The following is a 19133-nucleotide window of genomic DNA, read 5'->3' on the forward strand; positions in this document are numbered from 1 at the left end:
GATGCACTTTCACAGTTTTTAAACTTCTCGAAATACTATACGTATCAAAATGGACAGTCCTGTCCAAGTTAATCAATAAGCCACTTCAATTTTTTTGCAAGAGTCAGAAGTGCAATTTGTCTTCTCTAAAAAAATCTATTCGGCTTCAAAATTTTTAAAAATAGTCTTTAAAAAAATATGATAAAAAAGTTAGATCTTTTAGGAACAAAGATATTTTTCAGGCTCTCTTTATCCCAGAGATTTTGTGCATTTTATGATTTTGGTTTGTCTCGGTTTCAAGACAAATTTCAGGAGAAAATGCCCTGGAATGAGTGTTTCCTCTAAGGAGAAAAGGGCTGCAGTGGCTCCCTTTCCTTCTGTCAATGCGAGAAATAGATACCAGGGGGCGAAAGTGAAAAAACAATGTTTATTTAAAAAATAAAAATGGAAGAAATATTGAATAGTGGAACCTTCCCCCCAGAAACCCAAGCACAGCCTCTGAGGGCCGCAGGCGCTTTCCCTTTGGGTGCAGTTCCGGGCACAGCCAGCAGGGGCGCTGCTGGCTCCCGGCGGGCAGGGCTGCGATGATTCCCCCAGGGCCGCAGGGGGCGCTGTGGGGCGGGGTCCGGCCGCCTTTCTCCACACGGTAATGGCGTCGGATGGAGAAGGGGCTTCCTTCACAAACCCCTGTGTGTGGGGTTGTGAAGGATTTTCCCTCTAGAGAGTGAAAGGAGCTGTGGCAGGAACCCTCAGGAGCAGCAAGCTGGAACAGCAGGGCAGGCACACCTGGGGCAGCCAGCAAGAGGCAGCAGAAACTCTGCAGCTGTAGCTGGACCATGGCACCTCCCAGACAGCTCCAGTGCAGCACAAACCCTGGAGCAGCACTGCGGGACTGGGCAGCAGCAGCCTGGCTCCCAAACACGGCAGGGACAGAGTCCCTGGGATTGTTCACCAGCATTAAATGAGGGTGCACCCAGTCCTGGTGGGCATGCACTGGCTCAGGGCTTCCCAATGGCACAGCAGCAAGAGAAGCCAAGCCGGCAAGCTCAGTCACAGTGGCAAAGTAAAAAAAAGAACCAAACCAAAAAGAAGCAGGCAAAACCCACAGAAACAACAGGATCCCTGGTCAGAGATACTGGCTGTGTACATCCAGTTGAAGGGAACGTGCTGAAATGAAAGGGCTGCCTTCCCACCCCACACCTAACTCCCTCTGGAAACCCCATCTTGGCTCCCAAACATAGAGATAGACAGCCCAAAGCTGGAGCAGGGAGAGCTACCACTCCGGACACAAACAGATCAAGAACCCCAAAAATGATATGGGGTAATAAACCCATAGCCCCAAGACATGGCTCTCTTCCTTTTCTTGTGCCCATCTAGTCACAGACTCCTAAATCAGCTACATTAAATCTAATTATGTAAGTGATTGTGGGCATTGTTCAATGATGGGCATCCACTGATAATCTAAATATACTGTGTGTCCAGTGAAAAAATGTATCATTCTAAAGAATTAGAGTCTGAAATCACTTGTTATTTGAAACAGCACAAAGTACTGCAACTTTCTGCTCCATTAGAGTGATCTGCACTTTATAGTTTATTCACACACTAGAACTTATTCTCCAACAGTTGGTCGCCATGCCTTTCTTCAAACTATAGATTTTTAACCACTGTTTAACATAAAAAGCTAATAATATCCTGTTCATCAAATGTTCAAAAAATAATGGTGAGACAGTCTGCATATATGAGCTTGAGGTTTCTAGCATTTTAGGTGTTTAGTGTATAGCACAATCTACACTGAAAACACAAAGCTATTTAAAATAATAGTGACTGCTGCAGTAAATGACAAATCACAAATTCTTTTCAATGTCACCAAAGTTTTCCTTTTTTGACAACTGTTTACACTGTGGCTATAAACCTTTGGAGATCTAATGTCTTGATAAAACTAAAAACCCAAAGAAACATAAATTAAAACTCCAATACAGATCTAGAACAAGTTTTGCATACCGGGGCACCAGAGAAGTCCCAGAGCCACTCTGTTAAGAGGAACCCATGTTTCTTTTCAATATGAAGGTCCAGATTTGCTTATTTGTGTGTCATGACATTAGTTTCAGGTTCACAGTTACAGATTGGAACACCAAAAGGGACAATTATACCCACTGAACCCATGCTGGGCTGCACAGGAACATTCTTCATCCATGTTCTGCACGAGGTCCCAAATTCTGATTTACTTAAACCACATTATTCCAAAATCATCATGCCTAATTTGAAGTGATTCACAGAAAGTACACCATTGCTGGTAGTGAATCCAAGTCCCATAAATAGAATGCTATAACCTTAATGTTAAAAAGTGTGTCTCAACTCTGATTTTGAAGGGTAAACTTCCAGCCACTAGCACTTTTTATATCTCTTAGTTAATTTAATTTTCCAAACATTAAATCCTGCAAAGTGGTTTGCAGCTTACTGAACAGATGGTCTCTGTTTCTTTACATTTTTTAAAATTTGGGAGCTAATGTGATGGCTCTGTCTATATTTTTTAAGCTGCTTTAGAGTCATATTCTGGAACTTCATCCTAGATGTTAAGGTTCATCACTTGTGTTTAAAGTTCAAATTCATATTATTTTGTATATTTTTGGGAGAGACCACTTTTATGATGTGTGTAACTAAAATAACTGCATTCACCAGATCAATATAAGTAACTACTTTTCTTAGTTTTATTCCTTAGAAAAACAATGCACCTCCTCTTAAAATGGCACAATTTTGACTAACAAAAATGGAAAAATTAAATGCAAGGAAGATGTGCTCACTTCTGCGCCCCAGTTTTATTTCTGGTAAAAAAAGTTTATTACTTATTGTCTTAAATCTGTAGCCATGTGCTCAGTCACATGGCCAAGGAGAAGTCTTCACTGTGCTATACTGGATCACTGCAAACAACTGTATAATTACCCACATCTGTCTACAAACTGCTTTTCATCTGCACAGATTTGCACCCTGCTGGAAACAGGAAAACAGCCTTGTTTGTCTGCAAAAAGTTCAAGTGCTAAAGATGTATTAGGATCAATTTAGAGTCATAATACTACCTAAATGCAAAAGCTTAAAAAGAAGTAATCTATGAAAGATGTACAAATATAAAAAATTACCAATTTACCTGAAAAAAATTTTTTTCAGTGCTTGGGTTATTAAAAATTGTATGTCATGAATTCAAAAATACGAATTAAACAAACTGAAACAGAACACTCTAGGAGTGTTCTGAAAGCAGACACACGAAACATTCATAAAGTGTAAGGAGTTAAATAACTTGAGTTAGTGTCTCATGTACTTTCTACCATAGTAAAGTACATTCACATTTTTTACCCAAAGAATTAGTGTCTTTTGGATATATGTGCCCAAAAATAAGAAAGGTGTTGGTTTTGCTGACCTGACAGACCATTCACTAGGCACAAGTGATTCACCATCAGCTGCATTTGGGAAATGAAGATGTAACAGTGTTTTCTTCTCAATCTCAAACTGACTAAATAGTTTGCTGAGCCTGTTGGGGTATGGAAAAGAGCTGCTGCCACTTTAGAGCAGACAGTGAACCAAAAATTACATGGTTTTCTCCAATGGAATTAATGACTAGTGAATCAATTCCCACTAAAATAACCCAGTTGTGCCTCATCAGGGAACTCCACGGGGTAAATGCAGGCAGTGTTTGCATCAGTGGCACACGAGCTCCCTGGTCCAGCACAGCCAAGTGTGAAAAGACAGAGGGAGCACATCAGCAACACCTCCCTGTCCTTGCAGCACATTTGTAGCTTACATGACATCCAAAAACACACCCTGAGTTTAGTTTTGAGGCCAAGTTCTCTGTGGAGTCAGCTGTGCCAGCCTGTGTCATCTCCAGGCTCCCCTGTGCATGGGGGCACAGAGAGAGGCAGGGGGTGCCAGGGAGCTGCACATGGGCAGGGCAGGGCTGCCAGGGAACCTCCCAAAGACAAGGCCAACAACACCCAGGGAAGTGCCCTGGCACCACAAAGGGAAGGGATGGGAAGAGCAGGGACTGGAGAAGTTCCTTACAGAACCTTCAGAAGGTTTGGGATTAGGAATGATCTGGAAGTGGCTGTGTGGATTGCCCAAACTGTACATCCCTGCTGCTGAAGGGACTGCCTTGTCCACATGGGAGATTGACTGCTTGTCTGTGCTACGCTCACACAAAGATGAGCAGCACAGATCTACCACAAGGAAAGGTGCAGCAATCCTGTTGTGTTCTGGGATGCCATCCTTTTCCTGGAATAGAGACACAACTTTTTGCTCCAGGAACGTTCTGGAAAATTGTGAATATTTTCACCTAAGGGCCAAACCCTCACGTATCTTTTGGTTTTAGATACCCAAAAACCTTTTCAATGGCATGTTGGACGTTTCCCTAATCATCTCAATCAAAAGCTGTAGATTTTTTATTAGTAGAAGTCACAACCTTACAGCACTGCCAGATTCTGCTAAGTAATTCAAACAGTGTTATACTTATAGCTGTCCAAAACCACAGCTCTCCAGCACCGTAACAACCAAGGTCAACTTAGTTGGTTGAAGTTCTGTTTTTAAGTGACCTTTATAAAAATATTTAGCCCTAGGGCTTTTAATTTTCTTGGTATAGCTACCATATTTCTCAGCATTTGGTATTAAACCACACTGAAATAATTTTATAAAAGTAATTTTTTAGTTTGACTGTTCCAAAGTAGACTGTCCGAGGATAGATAACTTACAATACACATCCATTAATGAAATTGTAACGTAGCCAGAAAACAACTGTGATAGTACTTTTAAAAAAAAAATTATACTAGTTCATCACCCTGCTTGGCCAAAAGTGAGATAAATGCTGCTGCAATGAATTTTTCCTTTTGAAGGTCAGTGTCCATACTGTACATGGAATGAATCCTTGCCATTCATGCTTTACAAGAACAATATCAACATTCATGAAGATTTCAGCTTTAATCATGTGATGAGTTTGGTTAACAAAATTCCAATTCCTTGTCTTCTGTACTTCTTACACAAAGCAAATAATTTTGTTTTTACATGAGTGGGGATCTCCTGGACTTCAGTGAGTGTCTGTGACTATGGTGAGCTGTGGAAGCCCTTTGTGGTACAATGTCTGATCAACCTGATGCTGAGAACAGCTGCTAAAGTGGGTGAGCTACTTCCACTGGGGTTGCTGATGTTGCTGAAATTGGTGCAGTGTAGAACTGGTGCAGCATTTCAGAGCTCTGCAGTGTACAAAGCTCAAAGGTCAGGCTGAGAGCGCTGCTTTGCAGGACTGAGAACTCCAGAGAAACTTTCAGTCCTATATAGGATTTATTAAGCTCATTAAAATAACACCCAGTCCTAGATGAGCCACAGCTTTACTTACTCTCTGTTGTGGCTCTCGAAACTCAGAGTGTGATTCCCTCACACAATAGCAGCGAGAAGCCACAGATCGAAAGCAGCTGCTGCCATGTTTGCAGAGGGGAAGGTGCTCTGAGCACTCAGCACTTTCTGTCCCACAAGGGCTGCAGCCACCGCTTCACCCTGTTCTGAGATGTCTCTGTTTGAGTCACACGTTCAAGTACCCTTCTCAGAAATGGAGCTGCAGACTAGTCACTTCAAAAGAAAAAAAAAGCCTCAAAACTGGCTGTAAACCAGCCTTGGTTCATGCTCTGCCTCCCTCAGCTAGGCTGTATCTGTCTCTGCAAAGCTGTGCTGCACTGCTGTATAATCAGAGGGGGAATGAAAAGGTAGGTCTTGCTATCAGTTCTTCTGTGAGATCTCAGGCTTATCACACAGCTCCTCTGCTAACCCTGAGGCTTACTTCTCAAGTACTTTCCAAATCTTGAATAAGTGATATATCAACTACTAAATATCTGTAGGCAATCCCCAGATATCCCCTCAATGCCTGAGAATGTGTACGTATTTAAGTGTACATCCAAAACATCCTTGGTGATTTCTCAGCACTAAACAACATCCTTGGTGTCTAACCCAGCACTATGAAAGATCAGCTGCCATTACACTGCAACTTTTAAATGCTGGTTATTGTGGAATGGCTACCTTTTGGTGGTAACAGGAGCAACAGCAGATGGACACCAAGTAAGAAAGACATTTAGAAAAAGTTATGTTAAAGCTGTTCTGTGCTCCACAAAATCCTAGAATTAATAAGGGAATCTGACATCTTAGAAAATAATTTATTTCAGTTAAATAAAGGAATTCTGCCTTGTAGCAAAACTTTAAAAAATATTGTTCTTGGTTTGTAACCTGTCCTTTGGACACAAATCTTCAAATGGACTGTAGAAAATCAAGGGTTGTGTAAGCTAAGATATACCAGCAATGCAAACTGCATATCCAAAATAAAAACTATATGTAAACTACATCTCTTATTGATCAGTAAGCAAGACTTTTTTCCCCCTGGAAAACTAAATAGGCTACAAGAGTAGCAGTTAATAGCAGGGGAGGAAATTGCATCATTCATGGTACAAATAGAAGGTTCACTTCATGTTAAAAGGAGACCTGCCTTTCTTCCAAACAGAGCAGATTGTCAGTGGTGTTTGGCATGAGTGGATGAAGCACAAAAACTAACAGCAGCACAGTTGCAGAACAATTTGAATCACAGCCCAAACAGCTTGTCAGTAAGTGGTCACCCTGTGCCACTGCAATACCTGATACGCTTCCGAGTGGCACTCACAGAAATACTCAAAGTGATGTCATGTCAGAAAGCAAAAGCACAGCATGGTCAAACAATGCAGGAAAAAGATCTGTCATCCTTTGTGGTGCCCATGACAAAGCTGGGGAGATGCTGTTCAGCTGGGAGAAAGAACAGTTTTCCATCAGTTCTGGCAATTTCTCAATGCTTCCTGAGGCAGCAGGAGGCTGCTCATAGGAGATTATGAACTGTAACTGTAGTCCCCATGTTGAGCCATGCTGCTCTTTAATGACAGCACATTCTCTGTAAAAAGATTGATGAGAATAGTAATGCAAAGCTTGGGATGTGTACAATGAAAAAAAAGGGGTGTCTTCCTTGGAGCTTGTAATTTTTATTATCTCGATCCATTTGATAAATGCCATACAACAGACTGTTCACACAGGCCTTAGTCAGCAGGGAGAGATGACAAGGCCACCTTGGCACTCGTGCTTTAACCCATCACCTGATGCAATGCATAGGACAGGCAATGGAATTTGCTGCTGGTGAAAAGTCTCCTTCCAATGGCCTCCAATGCTGCGTGAGGCCAGGGGAGGAGCAGAGCTCTCTGGTGCTCCTGAGCTCCACCAGGCCACAGAGACACCCTGCTTGCTGTGTATTCTGATGGTGTATTTACACTTCAGCTTCCCTGAAAGCACTAACACATCACTGTTGGGTGCAGAATGCTGCACAAGGTCCTAAACCTGCAAAAAGTAGAGGAAGGAGCTGGTCCAAATCACATGGGCTCTGAAAGTGTTGCTCAGCACATTGATACTCAAATATTTTCCTCTGAGAGAGCCACATTTCCCACAGTTAATTGACAATCACCATTTTTGACACCAAGAGACAAATAAAATGCAGCACTGGGAAGGCTAAAAAAGCTGGCCAAGGGCCTCACCCTTTTCCTTTTCTTAAGAAACCTGAGGGTTTCTTTGTGTGTAGGGGGAAAGAGAAGCTATTTCATTGGTAGATGTTAGAACAGATTATCAAGCACAACTTTCTCTGGTGTTTCTGTTACACCTTCTGTGTATCATCAGTGCACAGATGATTATGGCTTCTACTGCACATAAGACATTAACAGACCATAAAGGAAAGTTAGAGGAACATTCAGTCTTATTGAATTTTGCTACTTGAACTGCCTGTCTATTTAATTACCTATTTCACACTGTTTTTATACACAGAGAAGTGGTCATTTTGCAGTTCCACTGTAAAAAATGAAACAAACAAAATACCCTGAAAACCACACACAAAAACACACCCCCAGAAATAATTTCTTTTTCATTGCTTCTTTCAGTTTCCTGTCACTTTTATCACTGTTTCCATACCATGATGCATTTTGCTGACTGTGCAAACACTGCATGTATTAATCTGCAGCAAACAGCAGCACATGGTCTGTAACAGTGACCACATGAATACAACACTGTCAAGTTCTTCATCATCTCTACCATGTCCTTTCTGACTGTTGTAGTACAGTACATTGGTTCTCACTTGTCAGCACAGCAGAAAATGATGAACCAGTGCTAATATTTACTGAACACAATAGCACAAGTTTTTTCTCAACTTTCCCCATTTTCAGATTGTGGAAAGCTTGAGTTTAAGCACCTGGACCCTAATACAGACTCTTGCTTTCAGTTACTGCAGACAAATCACAAAGTTCTTGCCCCTCTTCAGCCAGTATTTATCATTCCTTCAAGAACTTTCAGGTTATTTCCCCTGGAATCACGTGAAGTCATTTTTGAACATAAATGTAGTTTTCCCTCTAATTCCTGGTACTTAATTTGGGATCTAAAGTTTCCCTCCTCCTCCCTGTATAGCTTTTAATATGTGAGTCATATTCCTGTTTCATTTGAAACTTTGCTATGTTGCACCATTGCTGAACTTAAGTTTCCTACTTCCTCTGCTTATGTAGAGATAAATTCAGTCACTTCACATCAACCAAGGTCTTCCCGTGCTGTGTCATCCTAAATTCATGCACTTCCATTTGCAGTCTGCTATTCCTCCCTTACATTCATCACCAAAACACTTTGTGATCAACATCTTTGCAGTTTCTCTCAGAACCCATTTACAAGCCCTGTAAGCATTACTGTGCCTTTTCCTTCCATGTGAACCCAGCATTTCTCCAGCACCTTTCCTGTCAGATTTTCTATGCTAAAATACCTGAAACTTATCACAAAAGATTTCTGGAAGACAAATTCATTAGGTGCATTAATGCAATTTCATATTTTACAAAATTGTCCTTTCCCAAAAAAATGAAAAATAGGAGAGCAGATTTCAACTGTGTAACATTTAAAGGCAAGTCCATTAGCAGAGTCAAACAAATTTCACAAAGTAGTCTTTAAAAAAATTATGCAACGTCACACTTTATTTTAAGATCTCTCATATTACTAAGAATAATAAGATACATGAGCAATGCTCTTTCCTTTGTTGCAGTGATTGCCAAGTGATGTCACAAAAAAGTTCATTGTACATGTGTGAAAGAATTTGACAGGACAGGCTGGTCAGTTAGAAATGAGATTGTTTATATATATCAGTATATTAATAATCACCATTTCTGGAAAAAAACCCCTAATAACAGAATAACCACTTGATGGGTTTGTTAGAAGTTAATTAAAAGTTAGTGGCTTTTTGATGTATATTGAGGTAAGGCAGACTGACAATTCTGTACAGTATTAAGGAAGTCTATGAATCCCATCCAAAACCATAAATGTGGGAAAGCTGTGGATAAACCCTTTTAGATGCTGAAATGCTTTTCTCATAGGAGAAACCTTGTTTTGTTCATCAGAAACATATTATTCCATTAATGTGACTTTCCAGTAACACTGACTCAATCATTTGCCTCATGCCATGCGTTTACTGGAATGTTTTCCAGTTTATCTTTAACCCTTTAGCCCCAGTTATTAAGCAGAGCTACAACAAGGAGCCAAAACTTCCATTTTTATTACATAAGTTTGATTCAATGTTACTTTATCACCTCCTCTCTTCTTCTCTTTTGTTGGTTTGTACCACACACTGCAGCTTGTTAGAAGTCTGGAATAGGCTGTCCTGGGCAGTGGTGGAATCACCATCCTTGGAAGTGTTCAAAAAGTACCTGGGATCACAACTTAGAGGTGAAGCTGGTGGTGCTGGGACTCAATGGTCTTAGAAGACTTTTCCAAACTTAAAGGTTCTGTGATTCTACATCTAGACTGTGAGGGCTCTAAAGCAGAAACCAAACCAAGCTATTCTGTTTTGTCTTTTGCTTTGCAAAGATATTAATTCACAAGGGTTAGGAGTTGGAATACTGGGATACAGCTTGTGTGTTTGTGATCTCTGAAGAGCATATCAACACCTTAGTCAATAACTACGTTTGTTTAATGACTGTAGTAAGTACAAAACTAAGAACTGCCATACGAGGTCAGACTAAAGGTCCACTTAGCTCAACGTGTTGTATATTCAAACAGAAATTAGTATTGGATGCTTAGGAAACAGCATCTATAGAGTAAGTGCTGCCCTTGCTCTGCCCTCACAGCTTCTCATGATTAGCAGTTTAAAGATTGGTTTGTGCTGAAAAGTATAAAGGGATCAATCTGCCAAGAACCTGTTTTACCATTCTTTGAAACCTTTTACAATTCTGATTTCCACAACATCCCATGGCAAAGAGTTCCAATATTTAATTATTATAAAGTACTTCCCTTGTCTCCATCACTTGCCTAATTATTTCCTTTGCTGCATATCTTTTCTTGTGCAATGAGAAATAGCATTCATCTCTGACTTAACTGAATATCCCCCATCTGTCTTTTCTATACCATTCAATCACTTCTTTACCCAGCCAGAAAGTTTTCATAAGGTGTCATTTCAGTGACAGCCACTCCATCCCTGATGGCCTTTCTCGGCATCACTTCTGGTTCTGTCTCCTGGCAGTGGGTGCACTGCTGCAGAGGTGGAAGCCCCATGTTCCCCAGGGACACAAGGATCATCATCTTCCCTTTCATTCTCAATTGCTTTTTTAATAACATGTAAACTTCTGGTTGCCAGAAGTCTGGTGCCATGGACTGGACACCCATCAGGAGCTGAAACACATTTTCTGGTTTGGTTTCACTGGAAGGGAATGTGGTCACTGCTCTCCAGGACAGTGCTGTGATGCAGGCACAGGTGTGGTAACTGGGGATCACAGGGAGATTCACTTCAAAAGCATGCACGTGATCCAAATTAAAATACTAACGTGGACACACCCAGAAACCTTCCATGACGATTCCAAGATTTCTCTAGAATAGTAATATCTTCTTCAGGGCTCATTTTTATGCATGAATAGTCAGGATTATTTTTCCTTTGATCATTAGCTTGCATTTGTAAGCACTGAATTTCAGTTGCTGTCATTCAGCTCTTCACTGCCAACTTTTGTCTTGACAATTATAATAACAATAATAATCTATAAATTATCAGGAGTAAATGTGATTATTTTCAAGTAATTGATGGCTCTGTTATACAACACAGGTCCCAATACCAGTGTTTAAAACCTCTATTCACAGACACCTCTCTGTAAGCCAGGTGGTCTAAGAGATGACTAAACCTTCTGGACCACAGTTTGGTTTTGTTACCAGCTGCTCCTGTGGGATCGTAGAAGAAGGTTTTTTGAAAAACCCTTTACACCAGCCAGTCATTCTTCTCTAAATATTGACCCTAAGATCTGTGAGATGTCCTATAAAAATGTTAACTCTTGTCCAAACCAAGACATGCTCACGTGTATCTGCTAATTCTATTTCTTTTCTTCTATTCTTCTCTTTCTTTTGACAGGTGCTACTAATCTGCATGCAATGGCTCTCAGCACTGTGCAGTCCCTGGTATTGCTTCTTAATCCATTTGGTATGAGCACATATAAGTGATTAATATAAGATGATTTCACCAAACCCCCAAAAAATCTAAATAAATGCATTGAAGAACGTGAAGGAAGAAAATATCCTCATTGTTTCTGGTTTGCTTCTGTGAAGGAATGGGGTGCAAATTTTGTGGATATTCTGTGACACATCTAGGAAAGCTCAAGTAGGGGAACTGCTATTTTCAGACAGAAGTGTCTTTCTGACAGATGTTTTAAAATGATGGTTTTGTTTTAGTGTTTTGTTGCAGTCTCCTGCTCATACTACCCTTTACCATTTTGCAAGAGTCAGCCTAATTCTTCTTTTTGGTGAGGCATGAGAAGAATCATTCTTTTCTCCACAGGTCAATCATATCAATTTTTTGTGAAAGTCTTTAGAGACCCAATAAATTTGCAGCAATATTTTATATCAGGACGTGTAATGAGATAATATTGAAATAGTACTTTAATCTACATTTGTTCTGTGTAATAGAAGAAAACAGACTCAAGTGTATTTCTTTTAGTGTTGCAATATTACCAATGTAAAATTTTAATAGTAAACAAGGAGTGTAGCATTGCAATTCAACAGGCAGAAAGGATGAATTTCCTTTTGTCAAAACCAAAATATTTGTATTTGCATGAATGTACATTACAAACATTTGACTTTAATGCTATTGTTCTAATAGTTTGAATACAAGAAACAGTTAACTATTTAATATTTTTTTTGCCAGTGTCAGGATGCCAGTATCATAAAATTGTGCTGCAAAAACGATCTGAAAAATATATGGATAAGAAGGAACAACAAAAAGGGATTGCACTGATGAAAATGTACAGAGGCAAGAAACTGTACTAATGCTAGAAGTCAAATGAATGGACAAAGAAATGCTATTTACAACATAGCTGGCCATCACAATCACTCCATTGATTTAAAAAAAATAATTAGCCCATTTCCTTCAATATTAGACCACATTTAAATTTTGCCATTATTTGAGCTGTCTCTCTCAAAATATTTTAACTTTCAGAAGCAATTACTAAGCAATGAGTTTATTGCTGGATTTTAATATTCAATCAAAGACCAGCCCAAAATAATGCACTGTATTTGTCATTCAGGAAGTGTTACAAAAAATGATGCAATTTGAATCTTTGGATAGTTATGGGCACTGAACCTGGACACTGAAGGGAAGGAGGATTGTTCAGTTCAGTGGCTTTGGAGGTACCTTCACTTCAAATGTTCAGGCTTTGAAGAGTGACAAGGGTGTATTTCAGTGTCCCTCCCAAGCAGCAGCACACTAAGGACTTGTACCTTGAAGCAAGCTACACTTGAGCCTGATAAAACACTTTATCAAGATTGTAACAAATCAATTGGTTTTGGGTGTCCCAAAATATGCTCAGCAGTTTACAGTGTAATGAGGAAGTTGGGCTTGTGGCAGCAGTGATGATGTAGGCAAACAAGACAGTCATGGGCATTGCAATGTTCCAAATGCAGCTCTAAACTGGAATTTCTTAGTAAGACAATGAATATTGCCAGAGTTATCCAGGTCTGCTCTTGAACCTTGCTTGGTAACTTTAATTTAGAGAAGTGCCATGACGTGGGCAGAGGGGACCTCTGGCTAACTCTTTGTTGCCATCTTTATACCTCAATTTGTACCTCAGATGATTGCCCAGTTTAGGATTGAGGAATACAGTCTGCACTGCAAATCACACCACATTTGGAACAGAGTCCTGAAAACTTTCATCAGGCAACAAAATTCCTGGATTTCTACCTACTGAAGTTAATACTGCTTGGAGGTTACTTGATTTTGAGGACAGTTGTCATCTGAACACTGATTTTGAGAACAGATGAGTGATAAATAGCTGATTCTTCAAAATAGTTATTAGTGAAGCTTTTGCACTAAAAAAATTGAAAAGGTGTTACTTACAGACAACCAAATCTTAGAGCTTGTGAGTGCCAGCTCAGTATTACTGAAATCAGCATTGCATCCACAGCTTGCCAGTGCACAGGAGTAGGTGCTGAACTGTTCTGTGTTGCCCAAATCCTACTTCAAGCCACTGTTTTCTGCTTGGGAAGTCAGTCCTATCCCTTCACCACAGAGCAACTGTATCAATACAGAGGCTGATTTGAGAAATAATCTTTATTAAAATACACCAACTTCTTCCAAGTCACCTCTTAGAAAATACATATGTGAAATAATTAAAAAATAGATTTCTGCTTTTCAGTTCAATAAGCAGGTTTGAGTATGTATCTCTGCTAAGTGACTCCATTGAAAGAGATGCAAGATGGAAAGCACAATGGTACAAAACTTGCATTTCCTTGTAAAGCAAAGATGATTTTCTGAACCCTGCATCTCAAGCCAAACCTTGCATCCAGAAGTTCAACCCTGTTCTCTCCCATCTGCATGTCTCCACATGTCATAGGGATTCAGCAGCCCAAACAGTGCCATTATTATCTTCAAGTTTTGACTTTGCTGGTACCTGAGTGCACGTACAAATGGGAAATGTTGCAATTATCTGGAAGTATCTTATCTTTCTAGTGGATCATGTGAGCTGAAATAAACTGCAGCTCATTCTTACACTGCTGATGAAACAGGCTAAGATTGAATTGAAATGTGTCACTGTGGTGGACATGCTCCTAGCCATGAGCATTGCATCACTTCAGGGAGAAGATGCCATTTTTAAAAATGTCATTCTTCCCTTTAATGCAATAACTATTGAGCTTTAAAGACTGGTTTTATTATTGTGATACAGAAACATGTACATGTTAAGTCCCCTTCAGAGAACTGGGTGTAAATTTTAGATCACTTATCAAAGGTGTAATACAATCTGCCACAATGGTAAAATACCACTTCAGATTTCAACTTCACCCCTGAAAGTCTAATGGTGTTCATTGCATACTACCCCCCCAAAATATTACATAAATAAAGCACTGAAATGTGTTTAAAGAGCATCTCTGTAACACTGATAAGTGGCTCACATATTCATCAGTAAAGGAGGTTTTTATTGCAGTAAAAAGGATGCTCCAGGCTTGGGGAAAAAAGTTAGGAGCACAGTTCATATGGAATTTTTTTCCCCTCTAGAGCCATCTCATAGACTTAAAATACCAGAGTCTGTGAGATAACTGTCTGGGTTCAGGTAATGTACATGGAATTGTACATGAGAAATGAAAAATGTTACTTCAAGTTACTGAAAACTTTATTATGAAATCAACAAAGTTGGTATTTAAAAGTAAATACATTTCCCATTGTGTCTGATGCTGAAATGAACGAGTATTTCCTGTCCATGCATCCAGCAGTGTACTGTAAAACACAAGGCAAACCAGGGCAGCCTTACTGAATGAAGGCCACTCTGAAGACCCTTTTTGTCAGTCCTTTATTTTCAGATTATTATTTCTAAGGAAACATGCACCACAGGTCTTTAATATTTAACAGGTTACCTCTTAAGAGGAAAAGCAAGGGAAAAAAAAAAGGAATATTCCATGACATTTTCACCCACTCATAAAAGCTTGAAATCATAAGCACATGGAAGTCAAGCAAAGGCAAACCAGTATTTCATATAGCCTGAGAATTACACTAAAACATACACAACATCCTTTACTGATAAAGGAAAAAATGGACTTCAAAACATCACAACTAACACCTACATTTTACCATATAATGGAATAATTATCTTTGGCTGTAAAGTGTCTTGGTTCTACCACACAGGTCTAGAACTGACTACCTGGAAACACAGAACTCCTATGGGTGTTCTTTTGCTTCTAGAATAAATTGGTGCCTGTTTCCCACTCCTAACCTAAATGTAATAGGAGGCATTTCAGATGATTAAAAGCCATTTCTAACTGGAAAAAGGCACCTACCTAACCAAACACTGAGGTTATTTTGTCTGTGATCTTATTTTGCTTCATTATAAAGGCAGTAATTGAGTTTATCTTTAAGTTTAAAAGGTTGAAAAGCCTTTTAAGATGACATGACAGTAGAAAATGAATGAACTGACAGGATAAATATGCACATCTACTTCCAAAACTTCAAAATTTCTATAAGTTTCTTGGGTACCACCAAAGTATGAGTTCACACAAGCAATATACACCCTGCACTTTTTCCATGTGCTTTATCGGGGCTTCTATGTCATGATTGGCTTTAAAAATAATTTTTCAGCCAGTATTACATTCTCCAAATTGCATAGTTAATTATTGGTGTTACTTGATGAAGTTCAATAAGAATCCTTGAAAGTTTTGGATATTACTAATGAGTGAAAGGGGACTCAAGAGTGCACTATAGCTTTGGAATGTCACCATAAGATCCAAATTATTTATTTACACCCACAGTCCCAAATTATTTCAAGGTAAAATCCTGAAACTGTTTAATGGTAATCTTGTGGTCCACATAATGTTTTACTTGTTCAAGAACTTGGACTGCTCTGAGGGCATAAAGCACTTCATCTCACTTGCGAACTGGTGTGGGACATCCAAGCCCTAAGAGCTTCTTTCTAATAAATCCCCTGGATGCAGCTGCTTTTTGGGAAGGGGAAAAAGCAGGGAGGCAAAACTGAGTCATCTTTAAATGAAGCCACTACCATCTACACAATTGCTACCGATTAGATATTCAAATTCTTCAGCTTTCTAGACATTTCTTCTGACCTCTGTCACGGAGAACTTCCCAGTGAAGATACAAAATGCAAATGAAGCCCTGCACACATTTTTGCCAAGTGTCCATCATGTGGATGAAGATTTTACACTATGACCAGTTGAGGTCATTTTCCAAACACCTCACACAACAAGAAAGGAACAGGCACACTTCTTCCACCTACCTCTTCTGGTGGAGACAATCCTTCCATATTGTACAATGATAAGCAAAAGTATTTCGAGGGGAGTAACAAAGAAAGGAAGTGATTCAGAGGCTTTGAACCACAGTACCAAAAATTCATTCCTCCATGCAGATGCCTGCAAAGAGACTGCCTGCAAACTGGGCTCTTGGTCTGCTCCCTCACAGAACACACCGGGTGACCACTTGAGCAACCTCACCTGATGTCACACAGTGACACTGCCACATCCAGCTACCAAACGTCATCATCTTACAGCACAAGGATCATAAAACAGCAGAATTTTTTAACGATGAGTCAGAGCTAAACCATCATAGCTACCATTAGCCTAAGACATATCAGCTTCATTTCTTTCTAGAACGAATCCAAATGTCTAAAGAAAACTCAGACAACACCAGGCAAAGATCTTCTATGCACCCCAGAAACTACTAATCCTAGAAGTGTATCACTAACTTTTTTGGGTAAACCTTGTTCTTCACAGAACTCCCACTGGCTATTCTGGAGTCACAACAGCAACACAGCTGACTTACAATATCCTTAAAATTACAAATTAAATGACATACTGCAAAATGGTGAGGGGGGAGGTCAATGACACTATCCAGATCATCATGTACTTCCGACAATTTAACACCACGTAGGGGAGTTTAAGTGCTGCTCACTTCAGAGGAGGTCTGTGTCACACACAGTAAACCACCATCCTAATAGAGCAATGTCATCCCTTAGCTGTGACCTCTGCTAAAGACTTTGAAAGACAAAGTGAAAACTGTCTACGTGAAACCTGTCAGATCCTGCACTGCTTGCACTTGAGACCCTACAGTTGATCATCAAGATCATCAAACAGAGAAGAAGTCCAACCACGTCCAACCAACCGCAGCAGCAGTTCTACACCCAAGCACATCCTGATGGTTGAGCAGTACCTATCACTGACACACAGCTCCAACTGGAAGGTGATGTTTTCTGACCCATGTCTTAAACTGTGCACTCCAGAGAACCTCAATGCAAACGGCCATTTCACCAGGAAATGTGGAGCCTGAGGAGGTGCTCCAGACCAAGAAGTGTAGGACATCCAGTCATGTTTGGTGTTTTTAACACTTCCACCCTGATTCCACTTACTGGAACTGGATATTTCAAACACCCATGTCCAGTCTGTCTTATTTTTCATTTCAGCTTTCTCCCTTCTTCTTCTCTGGCGTGGCAAGAGTGGTAGACTCGTTCTCATTTGGGGCATTGGAACTGGGTGTCGGAGGTCAAAATTCGGCTGGGTCTCGCCCACAGCCCGCCGGCTCCTTTTTCCCTGCCTGCCCCCGACCCGGCGGCCGTCGCCCGATGCTGCCCCGGCGCTGTCGCCGCCGCCGCGGCCGGGGGGCAGCGCACGCCGGGCTGGGGGGCCGGGGGCCGCCGCCCGCCCCACCTCGCAGCCCGGGCCGCCCGGAGCGGGGCCCCCGCCAAACTTTGCGGCCCGCGGGGAGCCGGGGCCCGGCCCGGCCGCCGCCCCCGCCACCCCCGCAGCACCCCGGGCAGGAGGTGAAGCAACCTGGCGCCGGCTCCTGCACTTTGCACAGCGGGCGCAGAGCCGCCTCCATCCCTGCGCCTCCCGGCAGCGCTAAGGCGCATTTTTTCGCACTAATCTGCACATTCAGCACGTCCAGAGCGCCTATGACTTTACCTGGACTTTCTCCACTCTCCGGGCTCATCACACCGCGATCGCCTCCCCATCCTACCGCTAACTCTCGCTCTCCTTCACTCCTTCCTCCTTCCCTCTTGCAAGGCCTGCTAAGATCAAGCCCGATGGAAAGTAGAGAGAGAAAGAGAAAGAGAGAGGCAGCGGGAAGGGAGGGGAGCCGCTCCATCCCTCCCTGCCCCCCCCGGGCACACACGCCAGCCCTTTTCCCCCCACCCCAGCCCTTCCCTCGGCGATTTCCTCCGCTCTTCGGCAACTACGAGGGCTCGGCGGAGCGGCTCCGAACGCGCCCCCGCTGCCCTCGGCGGCGCCCCGGCCGGCGCCCCCCCCGCCGCCCGCCCGCCCCGCGGCCCCCGGTACCTCGTAAAGGTCCCCCGAAGCCATGCTGGGGTGCGGGACTGGGCTCCTCCGCGCCGTCTCCCTCTCTCCACCTCTCCCGCTCCCCCACTCGCTCTCTCTGTTGAGTAAACTGTGTTTTGCAGAATGACAGGCTTTGGGGCTGGCTGTGCGCAGAATCAGAGGCGAGGAGAGCGGAGAGGCAGGCGGCGGGGCTGGCGTAACCAGCAGCAGCAGCAGCTCGGGCGCACAGCGCCGGGAGCCGCGTCTCCCCCGCGGCGGCGGGGCCGGCGCCCCCCGCCCTCCCCTCACACCCCGCCCGCCGCCGCCGCCTCCCGCCCCGGGCGGGGACCAGGACCGGGACGGGTCCCCTCCGCGCCCTCCCTCCGGGAAAGTCCCCGGGCCGCTCTGACGGCGGCCTCCTCTCCCTCCTCCTCCTCCTCCCTCCCCGCGCCCCCCCCCGCCTCAAACTCTTTCCGCGGCCAAAATAAATAAATAAAAAATAATAATTAAAAAAAAAAAAAAGAAGAAATACAGGGGCGGGCGGGAGGGGTGGGTGCCGGAGCGGGCGCTCGGCGGGGAGGGCCGCGCCGCCCGCCCAAGGTCACCACGGGGAGAGGCGGGCGCGGGGCCTCGGGCGGCCCTGCTGGCACCTTCCGCCCCCCCGGCGCCGCGTGGCCGCCCCGCCGCCCATGGCCATCGCCGAGGGAGCCGAGCGGGCGGCAGCGCCCCAGGAGCGGCGGCCCGGGCAGCGCGGCGGGGCTCGGGGACACCTCTCGCCCCCGCTCCCCGCCGGGCACGGCGATGCCTCTCCCGCTGTC

The 19133-nt window shown here is 42.7% G+C and overlaps 1 protein-coding gene across 1 annotated transcript in view; it reads right to left on the reverse strand.

Annotated features, from left to right (window-relative positions):
• The window catches only part of CDYL2 (chromodomain Y like 2), a 59121-nt gene extending 40583 nt beyond the window's left edge, over window positions 1-18538 (reverse strand). The window contains exon 1 of the mRNA XM_064723322.1: window positions 18337-18538. Coding sequence (XP_064579392.1) covers window positions 18337-18360 — 24 coding nt within the window. The 5' untranslated portion in view covers window positions 18361-18538. The remainder of the gene's footprint in view (window positions 1-18336) is intronic.
• Window positions 18539-19133: the final 595 nt, after the last annotated feature.

Source organism: Zonotrichia leucophrys, chromosome 11 (genome assembly GCF_028769735.1).
Source record: "Zonotrichia leucophrys gambelii isolate GWCS_2022_RI chromosome 11, RI_Zleu_2.0, whole genome shotgun sequence".
NCBI lineage: Eukaryota > Metazoa > Chordata > Aves > Passeriformes > Passerellidae > Zonotrichia > Zonotrichia leucophrys.